The 15,811-nt window shown below is 41.6% G+C and overlaps 1 protein-coding gene across 1 annotated transcript in view; it reads right to left on the reverse strand.

Moving 5' to 3' along the window:
* Positions 1-10,459: 10,459 nt before the first annotated feature.
* The window catches only part of rragd (ras-related GTP binding D), a 45,925-nt gene continuing 40,573 nt past the window's right edge, over positions 10,460-15,811 (reverse strand). Inside the window, exon 7 of the mRNA XM_041954412.1 lies at positions 10,460-10,730. Coding sequence (XP_041810346.1) covers positions 10,579-10,730 — 152 coding nt within the window. The 3' untranslated portion in view covers positions 10,460-10,578. The remainder of the gene's footprint in view (positions 10,731-15,811) is intronic.

The raw sequence follows: 15,811 nt of genomic DNA on the forward strand, positions 1-15,811 counted from the left end.
ATTGCAAACATGTGCAACTCACAAAATTGATGTCACACAGGCCCTTGCACCACATGGATGCAGCATACGAGTAGCAATTTGCCTTAAAATCCTAAAGCCCTATTGGCAGCTTCTGTGCTCATTACACCAATACAAATGTGCTGGACAGAAACCATGCTACACCTTTTATGTTCATAGAGACTCACTGAAATTTTGAAGTTTGTCCAGGAGGTGCTGTTAGAGCAAAGGTTATGTGGCCATAAAAATTAGGAGGTACATCATCCTGTGCAAATGTGTTCAGTTAATTCATGGTAATATACCATGTGGATTCTGAACAGCTTTTGTGCATAGGAGTTAACCTGATGATTCACCGATACTATGCAGCCGTCACCCTGTCATGGATCAGCGTGTTGGTCAAAGGGGATATTCTGACCTGTCTGTGTGGAGTAGTGTCTGCGTGGAACAGCTCTGAGGGGAGGTGAGCGCAGAGCTCGGGATGAGGACAGGCTGGAAATCCCAGATGGGGAGCGCTCAGGCAGCAGAGGCCGGATTATAACTCTGAACATCAAATTGTCTTATGTAACACATTGTAGTGCAGACCACAGCCACCAGCAGCTGTTACGCAATCCACTGTTGACCTGGCAAGGAAGAGACATGCCTGCACATGTGCATGCACGCACGCACGCACACACACACACACAAATAAGCAGCACAAACATTTAAACAAACTGACAGGTGCCGAAAACATGAATACACACATATGGATTATAATGACTTCATCTATAGGAACAAAAGGATTAGTTTTAATCATTTTTAGCAAGATTGTAAAACAAAACAAATAAAAATAAAAATATAAATCAGACACAAATTAAGAATCCAAACAGAGTATTTTTAAACGTCTCGAAACATGTCTGCAAGGGATCTTCAAAGTTATATAAGATTTCATTCCGGGTTGATTTTGGCAACATCTGCGGATGCTGGTGGTAACAGCAGCTGGGTTTTACTTTAAGTGCACTTGCTTGGGGATCAAAGACTGTCGCACTAATTTTAAAAAATAAAAATAAAAAATGTATTTGGCAATGGCGATGATATATATTGGGCCCATCAGAACAAGACAGCTAATTCTGGCCAATAAGCCATTCCTCTGCCATGTTTAGTGGCACCAACAAACCCTCGATCTGTTTCGTGGTTCCACCACAGACAGCACTCTTAAATGTCGGCAGAATTGTTACTGGGGAACCCACAGACAAGACTTTTGTTGGTGTTCAGAAGCTGCAGCATTGATGAACTGACACACTGTAACCTACACCGCATGTTTACTGCCAGCTAACCTTTTCCTCTGTTCCACTCACACCATCACTTTTCTGCCAGTCTCTCTCTCTCTCTCTCATGCCAGCTCGACCACACACTCGTTATGCAGTGTTTCTAACTCCACCTTTAAGTATTGATCAGCATGCTTGGTACCTCAGCAGAGGGGTAATGAAGAAATGAGATGGAATGGAGTGGCTCTATTGGTACCATCCATAACTAAAAAGTGAAAATAACCGATCTGTTCTGAAAGGAACTGGACTGAACTGGACTGCTTGACGGAAATGTGGCGTTTGTGATTTAAAAATGTCAGCTGACTTTGTCCTGGCAGAGAAGAGTCATAATTACTACGGCCACTTGAGGGCTTTGTCACTTAAATGTAAACGGGTTTCACTTTGCAGCACTTGCTGAAGTAATATTGCTGTTTTATGGGGCAGCCATGGCCTAGAGGTTGGAGAAGCGGCTTGTGAATTTTCCCCACCGGACCAGCAGGAAAATTTGGGTGTGTGTCCATTTGCCGGCTGATGTGCCCTTGAGCAAGGCACTTAACCCCCCAATATGCTCCCCGGGCGCTTGATTGCAGCCCACTGCTCCTGTATGTGTTTCACTGCATGGTGCATGTTGCATGTGTGTGTGTTTCAACAGCGATGGGTTAAATGCAGAGAAGCAATTTCCAAGTTTTGGGATTAATAAAGTAAATAAACTAAAGTTTTTCATGGGAGGACAGTCTCATGACTGGCCGCTAGCTCACCAGGCTAATGCAACACGTACTGTACGCCCTGTCTCTCTTCGCTCTAGTGGGCATTGGTTATCTACCTGCAACATAAGATAAACATATATGCAGATGATTGGCTCAGTTCAAAGGGGAAAGAGAGTAATTTCAAGAGAGACAAAACGGTGCAAACCCCAATCCAAAACCTGATACTCTGTAGAACTCATCACCACCTCTTCGCCCTCACTACACACATGTTAATTTCCTGAGAGTGCTGTGTTAGTGGGGACGTAGCAGAGGTGGGCACTGCCAGTAACAACTAAAGCTACAACACAGAAGGAATGTCGCAGAAACAAATACCTTTGAGGGCCTATAATGGCCATAAATAGTATCAAAAATGGGGCTTAATATGAAAATCATAAGGATTATAACATAAAGCTTAAAGCTCCAGAGCAGCTGGCATTTAGGAGATACGTTTTTATCTGACAACAGCAATATAGTTGTGTAATTTGGGACTGGCACAAAATAAATACATTTGACTGCACTGCCTGAGTTGGGAGGGTCCACCGCAATCTTTCCTGCCATTCTCAGGGTCCTGAAAGGGTACAGGTCCTGGGATGATGGCAGACTGCAGCCAATCACCTTCTCAGCAGAGTGAATGACATGCGGCAGTCTGCCCCGGTGTTTGGCTCTGGTAGCAGCACACCTGATGGTGATGGAGGAGGTAAGGATAGACTCGATGATGGTGGGGTAGAAGTGCACCATCACTGACTTGGGCGTGTTGAACTTCTTCAGCTGCCGCAGGAAGTATGTCCTCTGTTGGGTTTTCCTGGTGAGGTGACTGATGTTCATGTTAGCATGTCAGACTTCAGTAGAGGCAGAGCTAAAATGCACAAACAGGATCCCGGCACAGGTTTCTAAAGAGTCCAGCTGCTACAGGATGGAATGGACGGCCATGTTTACTGCATCTTCTATAGACCCGCTGGCTCTGAAGGCAAACTGTGGGGGTCCAGGAGTGGGTCAGTGATGACTTTGAGGTGGGACACAGGTCAAGGCAATGGGTCAGGGGTTGGGGGACAGGGGTGATGTTGGAAGTCTTGAAGCAGGCTGGTATGTGGTGTGTGTCCAGCGAGGTGTTAAAGAAGTTTGTGAACGTCCGAAACAGATCAGCACAGTGCTTCACGTTGAGGGAGAGACGTAGCTTTGTGGGGGTTCTATCCCTTGAAGAGTCTGTTGATGTCCCTGTCCAAGATAGAGAGAGTCATTATTGTGGAGGTGGAGGAGGGGGAGATGTTGTGTGAGTATCAAAACCGGTGCTGTGGGGTTGCTTGACTTTTCATTGAGGGTGCTCTGAAATTTCAGGTTTCCCGTCAAGTTCCATTGCAACACCCCCAACACACACACACACACACACACACACACACACAGTCACAAAATGACATTCTGTGTTAAACACAAAGAAAGATATTCAGCTCAGGGACACAGATTTAAGATTCACAAGCCTGCCTCCACAAACACACCTTTGAATGTAAAATTTCACACCGTTGCGCCACAGCAGGGCTTGCACACAAGCAGGCCACAGACACAGGCTTCAGCCTCAGATAACACACTCACCCTGCAACGCAACACCTCAACTAATGAATCAACAGTATTCCATTCCATAGGATTAATGTTACATGAATGAACATCATACAGAGATAAGTATAAGGAGTCACAATTTGTGCCTCAACCACCAAATGCCTTACATTTACAGAGGGAAAGAAATTGTGCATCATCAGAAATATGTGTGTCAGTTTGTAAAGGCATCTTTGTAGGATCTCCTGAGAGCTGATGAGAATCTGTCCCTGCTCGTCTTTTCTTTGCAGTAGCCGGCGATGTATTTCTAATAGTTCGAGTCTGCAGACTATTAAAAAGTGAGCCACACTATTTTACAGTGAGTGACATGTTCCTTCATTACCATAAACATACACTGGAGTTTATTTTGACTCAATCCCACCAACACCATCCTGCTGCCGGAAATGTACCAAATGTGGATTAAGTGCCAAATGTGGATTAATCTGTGGCTGAAAATAGTTCCCAACAAATACACTATTTCCTCCTGTTTGAGTAAAATTACAGTGGCTAAACTAAATTACTGAGTGTTTAAAAAAAAAGAAAGAAAGAAAAAAAGAAATATTTGTGAGCCGTTTTTAAAGAGCTGCCCCTTAAGTAGGCACCCAGGGTCTGCAGAAAGCCAGAGACCCGATTATCCAGCTAGGCCCGTTTTTGTATTGGCTTTAAAAGCAGATGCTGGACAAGCTGAGCAAAAAAAAACAAAACAAACAAAAAAAAACAGCAAGAATGGTGGGATGGTGGCTGGCTGGAGTTTGGGGCTTAGGTGAGGAGGAAAAAATTCAGGAGGAGGTCTGAGAGTCCCAGGGAACCCCAGGGAACTAGCTGGTGGGCTTGGCAAGATGACGAAACAGGCAGGTAATGCTGGAGACAGATGTAAGTCAGAGTCAGTCTCACTGACAGACAGGCAGGCAAACAAACCAAAAAAACAGCCAAGACGGTCAAGCAAAATACCTGCGCGTCAGATAGACAAGCGTGGCATGTTAGCAAAGCGTCAGCGGGGCTTGTTTGGCGCCAGTCTGACAGGGATGGTACACTGAGCAGGGTATTTGCAGCAGATAGTGCTGATGACATGCGTGGCAGCTGTTCAGGTCTGGGGCAAGCAGCAGGTGTGGAGGCAGACACACCTGCACCACACACACACACACACACACACACACACACACACACACACACACAGAGAGAGACTGGGAGGCAGAGGGGAAACACCAGGAAGGCACAAGGCTGGGATCCTGACACTGTTACAGTTTCTCTCAGTCGCTTTGGTACATTTCTCAGATTAGAACTGAAAAATGCTTGTTCGACCTCACTTCACATCATAAATGCAGAACAAATAACAAATGCATTGACGTATTCACGTAAATGATTATGTCTGCTTTCTACATCATCAATTTCTCATGTCATGTTGATCTGAATATACACTTTTATATATATATATATATATATGTATTTCTATTAGATTTTTTTGATCAATGTATCCTGAATTGATGATTTGCTCTCAGGTTGATCTTGACTTTAACTAATGAAGTGAAATTTGCGAAGCATTAGATCAACCAGTGATCAAAGTGCTCTCTTAAATAGCTCACAGGTGTATCTCATGAACCTTTAACTGGCAGGCATATACAGATAACACACACCACAGTGTTACAATATCTGACAAAAGGCTGGATAAGACGTTCCAAAATATTCTTTTCACGCTGTATAGAAAGGGAAGACATTCATTGCAGTGTGGATGAGACACGCAGGAACGTCAGGAGGTGTAGAAACACTGCGCTGTAATTCTCTGCACACTGCTGAATGGCCGCTTCTGCCTGAGGGGTGTTTCTGATGTTTGCATTGCAAATTTAGTGTTTTTCCCTTCATGCCGTCCACTGCTGTAAAACAGTCTTGTCTTTCTTTTCTGTATTGCAACGACATGATCTGTCAACAAATGATTGTACATATTTTATAGTATGTAAATGTGAATCCTGTCCAGTCTCTCGCACTCAGTCTGCCACATACTGTTCAGTGGTGTGTGCTGTTGGAAAAGGCACAGACTGCATTTATTGATTTCAGCAGTACAATCACTGTCATCAAAACCTTACCCACAGTTTACATGAGACAATACTTTACTGGTATATGTTATATTATATTGACAGCATGACAACAACTTGTCATTCTGATGGCACTGACAAGTTCACTGACATAAATATAAGCTAGTTACAGAACAGGCTTCTACAGGCAATCCATTGTGTGACGCTGTTTGAATGAGTTGTTTCGAGAAATGCCCTTGACACATGGCTCCTTTGCAGGATGGGGCCTTTTTTTCCTCTTTGAATGGTCTTCTTTAATTAACACCAACACAGCAAGATGGTGTACACCCAACTTCACTCTCTCAGCTTGAGATATTAAAGCATGTGTGTGAGGACTACCATTATTTCTCTTTAAAAGCAGCAACAGTGAAGGAGCCTGAGTGTAAAAAGGAATTTTAAAAGTTAGCACTATTATGTTCGATTTAGTGTAGTCCACTCATTCATCATTTCATCTTGTTATATTACACATTAAATTCAGTTGTAACCTGACAAGGACCAGAGCAGCAACTGAAGATAAACTAAAAAAAACACTGATCAAACAGATATGATATAACCATGATAGGACCTATCATCTTCAGCATGACCAATGATATGATAAGAAATATGAGATGATCATTAATTATTGCTAATTAAAGCTTCATACAGATTTTTCCACATTTTTCCATGAAAAACATATTTTTAAGGTGTTTCGTTATGTTAGGAAGTCAAGTGACATAATATGAAGAGGGATAGTGTCCATGTGGGTAGTAGTGGATGAATGGCTTAAACACAGGACTTTCACCCAGGAGAGGAGACTGGGGTGCAAGTCCTGTGTGAAACCAAAAATCAGGGACTTTTTATTTTCTAAGTTGTTTTTAGCTTTTTAGTTGTAATTTGGTTATGTATGGGGCAATATCGTGGTCTGGGTTAAAATAGTAAGTCAATGTCGGACTTTGGCTTTCTCGCAGAAGGCTCAGAAGGCAAACTTAGGTTAGATCGATTAGGCTTAGATGCCCTGCTGCTGGACATCTATGATGCAATGGTTTTGCTAGCTTACCCAAAAAGGGACAAGATGAGCCAATGCAAGCTGACAAGAATGGCCATTAGGCACACAACACTCTGTGTGACGCAGGTCGCAAGGCGCGCCCTCGGGTGAAATACCAAGTTTTTAAGGATAATTTATATTTAAACTTTGGATTTTAAACTCATGGATTTTGCCACAAAACTTAAACTGAAACCCTGTTCCATAGATTTAGAACACAGCATGTACAAGCCTGGCTGGCTGGCGACCCACAGGCCATAAACAAGCTGCCAAGGCTTCTCATCCTGCAGATTTATACGAGTTCAGAAATGCACGAATCAAATGTCACTCACCAGTGGAAGAGACCCACTCCATCCCGAGAGTGATCGCTGATTGGCTTGCCAACACCTGGTAATGAGCCAAAAGGTCTGTGATTAAGTTCACCTGCTCCACAGGATCAGACTTTTCTCTAACTGCATCCTCTCTACTCTGTGGACCCACCATCAAACTCTCAAACAAAACAAAAAAAATCTCAGGCAGGAGGCCTGAGGCGGGACCAAGCACTCTCTCAAAATCAAGCTGCTCCATTTAGTGCTTCCCCAGGAGGCCTGGAGAACTTGTTGTGTTCACTAGATATGCAGCGTTTTTTCTGTTTTCACAGACAGATTAACAAAGTTACAAACTTGATTTTTAAAAGCCATGATGAGACCAATCATAAATACTACGACAAGTTCATGACTTTTCCTGTGTGGCCCCTTAATCATTTGCTGACTGAAACCTTCAAGAACCCCGAACTTTCAGTCATATCACCTGGTCTTCATCAACAGATGTGGTTTGTCCAATTGTACATGTTCGAATTTTTGCTTCTGATCACTTTGAACCTCAGCTTTTAAGCCAGCGTGGCCAAAACATCGTCAAAGTTCATTCTTTGATTTGACATGTATTTATACAGCTCAAGACACAGGGACAGCACCATGTTAAAAAAGATTTAATCACAAACATAAATATATATATATGAATAAATAAACTACACATAAATTAGTTATTATACGGTGAACAGTTCCGTGTACATTCAGTCAAAGTAGGTTTGGTTCAGAAGTGAGATTTCACCACCATAAACAGCTGGCATGGCTGAAAAAACAATTAATTACACAGTGCACTATAACCCTGTGTGTTAATTAAAATAACCAACACTGTAAGATTTAATTTTCTGTTGACAAAACTTTACGAAGTCCTTAGACCAATTAAATCACAGTCCAACACACTTTGTTTTTACAGTGCAAACATTAATGATACAACGCAACAGCAATTGAAATTTATACAATAGTTTGGGTTAATACTTGATTCTGATTGGCTGCAGAGTGTCCATTAATTCCTGAACTACTAAGTAGTTCCAGTAAAATTGTCTGTTTACCTTTCTAAATTAATGAGCTGGCTACATAGTAACAGTATGTATCTCAAAGAGTAACCATAGCAACAGGGATGCAGTCAAAGCCCCTATTTACAACAAACTGCGTCACATTAACAAGCTAACATCTAATTAATAGTCCTCTTTGGAAAATATGACAACTTTCATGACTGGGATGCAGATGAAGAAAGACAAATGGAAAAGAAAAGGGATGAATGGCACAAGGAGCTAGCAGCGGGAGAATTAAATCTTATTTAGAACTCTGTGTGTTACAGTCACTACCCTGTGTGCAGAGGATGAGGCAGGGCCACACTCAAACACAACCATTAAATCAACCATAGGCATTAAATTATGTTATTATTATTATATTATTGACTTTGAATCTTGGTAGCGTATGGGATCTTATGGGATGGTAATGATCATTCCAGGTATTGATCAAACCCTCAGCTATTACCTGGGAAAAGACTTCAATAATTCATGTTCTCATTTTTTTTCTTTAGCAAGTGACCATGGTATAAGCAGGATAATGCCCTTTGAGGTGTCCATTATCAGGAATAAGAGAACTCCATGGAGCGCTGTGCGTTGGACATTCTGGCCCCCATGTCATCCACTACTTCCTGATAATGGACAACTTGTCAGGCAATATCCCCCACCTAAACCACATACTGTACGTGTATTCTGACAGTTTTGATCAGGAGAAGGGTGTTTACTTTAAACTTATTTACTATTGAATTACTAAAATTATTATTAAAATACTAAAACATGTCAAACAAGTGCATATTTCTGCCTTAAAATTCTACTGATAACCCATCAGCGGGGGTAACTGAAGGCCCCAACTGCTGCAGTTTTTGTTTTTTGATTTACAAATGTGGCTTCCTCACATCTATTCTGATCTTATATTGAGGTATACAGACCCATTATATAATATGTGCCATTTAAGTGACACACACCTTTATGCTGATGACACTGTAATTTATACACATGCTCCCTCGTTTGTACAGGCAAGAACTTCAGACTCCATTTCACTGCATATATTGCACTTTAATATGTTGTGATTGTGGACGGCTGCTATGTTGGTCAGGTCTCTCTTGTAAAAGAGATTTTTGATGTCAGTGGGACTTCCTGGTAAACTAAAGGTAAACTGAAAAATAATAAATAATAGAGGCCTACATTATAGACTGGGATGATGAATATTAGTGCACGTACAAAAACAGGAATATGCCATGGAAAAATGTTTGCTGCCACAGCAAACAAGACTCACGAATGAAAACAAAACATTCTGTGATCACTCATCTGATCCACCTCCTCAATACATACTTGTCCTTGTTCCTGCATTATACTTTTCATACAAACAATTCTGTATCTGTTTCAACTTAAAATGCCTCTTGCATTTCAATGGGCAGAATTTCCTAACGAGGCTTTTATTGTGAAATATTTGCAGGGCCATGTTGTGGAAAATGCAAGGTAAGTTCATTCAAGTGGTATAGGTTGGCATGAACTTCATTATTATCAAAGTCAAATCTTTAATTGGAGTTTGTGGGGAACTGGCTAAATGCCTTTTTGGAAATCAGTTCTGATAAGGATTAATTAGTCAGTTTCAAAACTGAATGCTGCGCTGTAATCATATGTGGCACTTAACTCTAACGCTAAAGCCCAATTCAAATTGGATCAATATCACATGGGCACTGTGCTCATTGGTAATTGTAATTAAAATTGTTCTGCAGTCAAAAATTGTACTCAGAACACACATAGACATGAAAGACATCTCATATCATATCTTTGATGTCCAATGTCCATAAATTCCCTCTCAAATCATAGAAAGGCACCTCAGAACAACAACAATCCAGTGATAGTGATCCGTAAATGCAGGCGTAAACTGCAAACAGAAGCTTCTAATAGTTAATTCGGCGCACTTTTAATGGTGGCAAAACATAAACAAATATAGCCTAATATAGCCAGCTCTAGTTGACATTACTTATTTGATAAGATCTTGTTCCCAATGGCTTTATGTTTTGTAGTCACACCGCAATATACAGTATCGTAATAAATGGTTAAAACCTTCACATGACCAAAATACAGAACCTGTTTTTGCTGTCTGTCACTCTTCTGTCTCACAGTATATCAAATGAAACAATGGCCATTTTTTCTGTGGTTTAGTGAAGCTTAAGCAACTGTTCGAATCATACAAATCTCCTGCTGTTTTTATGTTGTCTACTTACTAATGGTATCAGCAATGATTGATAAAGACCCCCAGATGTGCTATGAGTTTCCTGTTTTCATATTCAGCAGATGACCCCCATCTGCTACAGAGGGCCAGGAGAATACAATCAGTAAATCTTCCTATACCCTTGCGTCAAATTCAGCGTGGACTGAACAGAATGAATGATACCCGATAGATGAAAAAACTTAAGGTGTTTCTTTGAATGAGAATGGCATCTCCTGGATTTGTCAGGGTACATTTGGCTGACTGATGTGATGTCATCAGTCCTCAGTGGAGGTTGCTGAGCACTCCATTGGTCATAGTCAGTTTGCTCCACCTCCTCTGACTGAGGAGTTTCCGATTTTGTTGAACTTTTACTCGAACATCAAAAACCTCCTGGATGGCATTTTTGAAGCAGTGGAAGTTGTAGTCAATCAGTCCTGTAAGGGACAAAGAGAAGACAGAGTTATGTCTATTATGGGTCAAAGAGGGAAAATGTAAATGTTCCTTACAAAACAAAAAAGCCAATATAGTTCCACCATGAACCATAATTAGATAAAGGCCTGTGAGGGGAACTCAACTGATTTCACACAAGATCAGTTTACTTGTCATGATGAGAGTCTGTTATATCAAACCAGTGTTTCCCAATCCTGGTCCTGGAGTACCACTGCCCTGCATGTTTTAGATGTATCCCTGCTCCAGCACACCTGATTCAAATGAATGGCTCGTTATCAGGCCTCATCAGAGCCCAGTAACGAGCTGAGGATTGGGAAACACTGTATTAAACAATGACTGTATGAAACATTAACACAAACATCTTGTTTGTAATGGACAAATTTAGCAAAACATTTCCATTTGCATAAATCAGTAATCAATAATGTTCAAATGCAATCATTCAAAACTGTCATTACAACTAGCTGCATAGTTATGGCAGTCATGGTTGGTGAAGAGGCCAAGCTGTTCAGCAGAACACAAAAATGAAAGTATACAACATGAAATTTGCTTGATAAAAATGCTACAAAAAATTTAAAACAATAACCAAACTAAAGAGAATAATGATATACATTGCAAAAATAAAAACAACCATAAAAACAGAAAGCAGCCTCAGCAGGTTTCTTTCAAATTCTGGCAGCAACATGCTGGAATCAACTCTAAGTTTCTCAGCTTGGTAGCTTGGTAAAATGAGGTCTCCAGTAATTCAAGTGACTTGTAAAAAAAAAGAATGAATAAATAAATAAATAAAAAAATCAGCATTTCAGTAGCTAAAGGGGTTAAAAAATCTGGGTACTTGTTACCATGGCGGCGCGTGCACACGCAGCGGCTTCTCTCTCTCTCATCACGGCGGGGGATTCTGTGTTTACATCAACAATGACTGGTGCCATGATGCTGTTGTGATCTGCAAACACTGCTCACTACTGGTGGAGTTTATGGTCATAAAATGCCAACCCTTTTACCTCCCAAGGGAGTTTACAGCCATACTGCTTGTTGCTGTTTACATCCCCCCAAGCTCCAATGAAAACAACAGAGAGGCATTGAATGAACTGCACCAACACGTGAGTGAGCAGCAGACTGCCCACCCAGATGCCTTCCTCATCCTGGCTGGGGATTTCAACCATGCAGAGCCAAAGAGGGTGTTTTCGAAGCTACACAAACACATAGACTTTCCAACACGTGGACACAACACACTGGACCAGGTTTACACCACCCAGAGAGGAGCTTACAAGGCCCTTCTCCTCCCACACCTCGGCGCCTCTGACCACATCACTGTTATGCTAATGCCAGCATACGGACCACTGGTTAAAGTCACCAAACCAGTTCTGAAAGAGGTGCGAGTGTGGCCTGAGGGGTCTTTGGAGGAACTTCAGGAATGTTTTTACACCACAAACTGGGACATGTTTAAACAGGGTGCCACCTGCAACAACATCACCGACCTCCAGGAGTACACAGATGTTGTCACAGCTTACCAAATGCATCGATGATGTAACAGTAACAAAGACCATCACTGTTGGTGGACTGAACCACCTGCATATCAATGGCGGTAAGACAATGGTGATAGACTTCTGCAGGAAGGTGTCACACATCACACCAGTGAGCATCCAGGGTTTGGACACGGGTGTGCATCTCAACCACAAACTGGACTGGACCATCAATAAAGATGTTCTGTACAGAAAGGGCCAAAGTCATCTCCATCTGCTGAGAAGACTGAGATCCTCCGCAGTATGTAAGACACTGTTAAAACTTTTTATGACTTTGTGGTTGTATCTGCCGTCTTTTACGCAGTGGTCTGCTGGGGCTGTGGAAGCTCTGAGAGGGACAGAAAGAAACCGAACAGACTGGTCAGGAGAGTTGGGCCTGTCCTAGACTGCCCTCTGAGGACGAAGGCGAGAGGAGGATGTTAGCCAAGCTGACATCTAGCAGTGATGACATACACACCACTGCTCTCAGACAGACCTCCACACCGAGTTCAACAGGAATTTCTCCAACTTTACAAAGACTGAATGAAAACTGGTGTCTATTTTACAGTGAGAAAGCACCCCTGATATGCAACTAGAACTGACTGACATCCGGTGTCTGCTCTCAAACAAAAGTTCACTATATGCACACTGGACAACTTCTATAGTTCACTGAAGGAAACAGTTTCCAGACCTGTGCAGGCAAACACAGGGGATGCTTACTTTGTATGGCTCCACGTATGTGTGCAAAAAAACTTCTTCTGTGATGAACTGCAACAAGTCATGTTGATGGCTAACCACCTGTCCTTTCAACGTCAAACAGACGATAAACTCTGATGGTCTTGCAAAGAGAGCTGACCATTTCAGCTGCTTCCATTAGCATGATTACACGGGTAGGCAATTCTCTTCTGTTGTCATTCATACATTTCTCACTGTTATAATTCATTCTCATAGTTAGTTACAGTTATACAAACAAACCAGAACAGAAAATGAATGAATGTATTCATGTATAAGGCAATGTGCCAATATGTCATAAATAGTAAATATTCACCTAATCTTTTGGACACACTGATGTCCAAGAAGGACGTCTTGAACCAGTCCATGAATTCTGCCGGAGCAGGGCCATGATCAAAGCCATGACAGCTGAGAAGACGCACAATGACAAAATCTTAAGTGAACTAAACATGATGCCCCACGTATTGGCTTGAAACCTGTTGGTGTACCAAACAAATATAAGAGGCAGGAGGATACACCCCTGGACCGATGCAGTAGGGGAAAAAAGAATCTGATAAAATGCCATTAACCTTTGCATGCTGCGACCTGTCAGTTAAGAAATCCATTGGCCAGCATATCAGGCCAGAATCAATGTTGTAGATGCTCTATAGCCCCCCTGTTAAAATGTGAACCTGGATACAATTAAAAGCTGAGGAGAAATCAATAAAACTAGTTGCACAAAAGAATCATGTTTAATAGGCTGCCAGCTGCATTGTCAATACCCATGCCTGACCTGTAAGCAAAGCGGAGTGGGTCCAAAATTGCTTGACTGTTCAGAAGCACATCCAATCTTCTCAAGTTATTTCATCATAAGAGAGGTGAATACCACAGGCCAGTAGTTGGTGAGACGATGTGAAGATAAAACATAACATATCTGCCAACTGTTTGGTGCAGTTGTTAAAGTTACAGTCTCCAATGCCATCAGGGCTGGAACTTTGCTTTTCCTTTACACCCCAGAAATTTTCCAGGACCATGCCCCAATCAACATGCACACAAACAACAAAGTGTTCAGCTCATTATAGAGGTCAAGGTCAGGTTTGCCATTAAGGGAAAACTTCTTGGACTGCATCTCCATCATAGATTTTTACACCCTTCTATAGAGACACAAGCCACCGAGTGGCTTACCAGTCACTCTGGAGTCTCTGTCAAGGCGGAAGGGAACTCAAAAAGGTTTGATTTAGTCATGGGAACCTAAGAGTTGTTAATTGAGCAATGTTTCTATTAAAGCAAGAGGACCAATAAACACTGTTATACTCAAGGGATATAACAATACCAAAAACTCATGGTACAGTAATAACCTCGATATTAAGTCCATGATTTGATATTTATTGTGATATTTTAAAAAAGACAGAAGCATTACCTGAAAAATGCCCTAATAAATTTGTGCGTACAGCATTTTAATTTATATAAAATGTTTTTTTTACTTAAAGATATTCTGCTTCCCTTTTTTCATAAAATAAAATAAAAGCAGCAGCCATGATTGAAGCATGTGCAAAAAAATTGGCATGAACTGTCTTTAACAATGAATGATTGAACCATGTACAAATTCAAAACAAACAATGCAGCAGTCAGGAGCAGTCCTTTTCTAAAATAATTCAAAGAGCTGTTCCATCAGGTGACACATCCATGATCAGTTTATATACTGGCAGGTTTAACAGTCTCTGTTTGGTGGTCAGCACAGCTGTGGCAGTTGAACTGCGGTGCTACAAACCTCACTCAACAAGGTGAAGCAAAGTTTAAAGTGTGTGTAAAACACGTTGAGTGTGGGAACAGTCTGGCCTTTCTCACCACTACATCCTTGTAAAAACAGCAATAACGGGATGATTGCTGTTATTCTTCATGTCGAGCTCTCACTCCAAAACAGCAGATTTCCAAACCTCTGCTGTGTGTGAGTTAGTGTGTGATTGGACAAGAGGCCATGTCTGTAAGACAACACTTTTCATTTCCTATTCACTGGTCACAAAATGAGCTGTGACTGTAATCTAGCTCTGAGGATCTCGTGAAGTCCACCCAGATGCACTCTGCTTCTTTGAGGCTCTGTGTCACTTAAGCTTTTGTCTCTTGGCACATGGCTGCTATCACTGTGCAACTTCAGTGTGGCCTTGATGGAATTGTATAGTTTAGCTTCAGCGTGTTCACCTCCAGAATCCATTGTTGTTGACCGCAGAAAACAGCTATATATATATATACCTTTGCATTGTGTTATTTCCCCAGCTGTCGGACTGTTACAGGGAAGCGGGGTCCAGATGTTTCTTTCAGGCTCCTTTGGCCTGGCTGAAGCTTTGTTGTTGTTATGATTTGATTTTCTCTGGGTGCCGAATGGCTTCTTATATTTGATGTGTTTCCCGTTGTGTAGTTGACTGTCATCCCACAGTATTTGCAAGCTGCATTTGCATTTGTCAGTTTTGTTTTCACAATTGTCAGTTCTTGAAACAAGAAACCTGAAATGCTGCCGCACATCAGCTCTAAAAATCGATGGAGCATCCTCAATCAATGATCCTCATCCGTCATTTTCTTGTAGGCTTTATTTTTAGCAGCACTTGGCTTGCATGTAAAGGATGACAGGAGTCTGCCTTCTTGACTACTATGATTTCGCTATCTGCTGTTCGAACAAAAACAATACAATTTTCAGCAAAGAGAGATAGCAAATAACCATGTAAAGTAACTGTAGATAGCATCACAGTCCCACGACGACATCAAGCTGTACTTCTATATTCTATTGTTGCATCCTTATTGTACTCTGTCAGGAACTTGACATTTGCTGAAGTTCATCAGCTTTGTTGGGTAGTGACTGA

Source organism: Chelmon rostratus, chromosome 15 (genome assembly GCF_017976325.1).
Source record: "Chelmon rostratus isolate fCheRos1 chromosome 15, fCheRos1.pri, whole genome shotgun sequence".
NCBI lineage: Eukaryota > Metazoa > Chordata > Actinopteri > Chaetodontiformes > Chaetodontidae > Chelmon > Chelmon rostratus.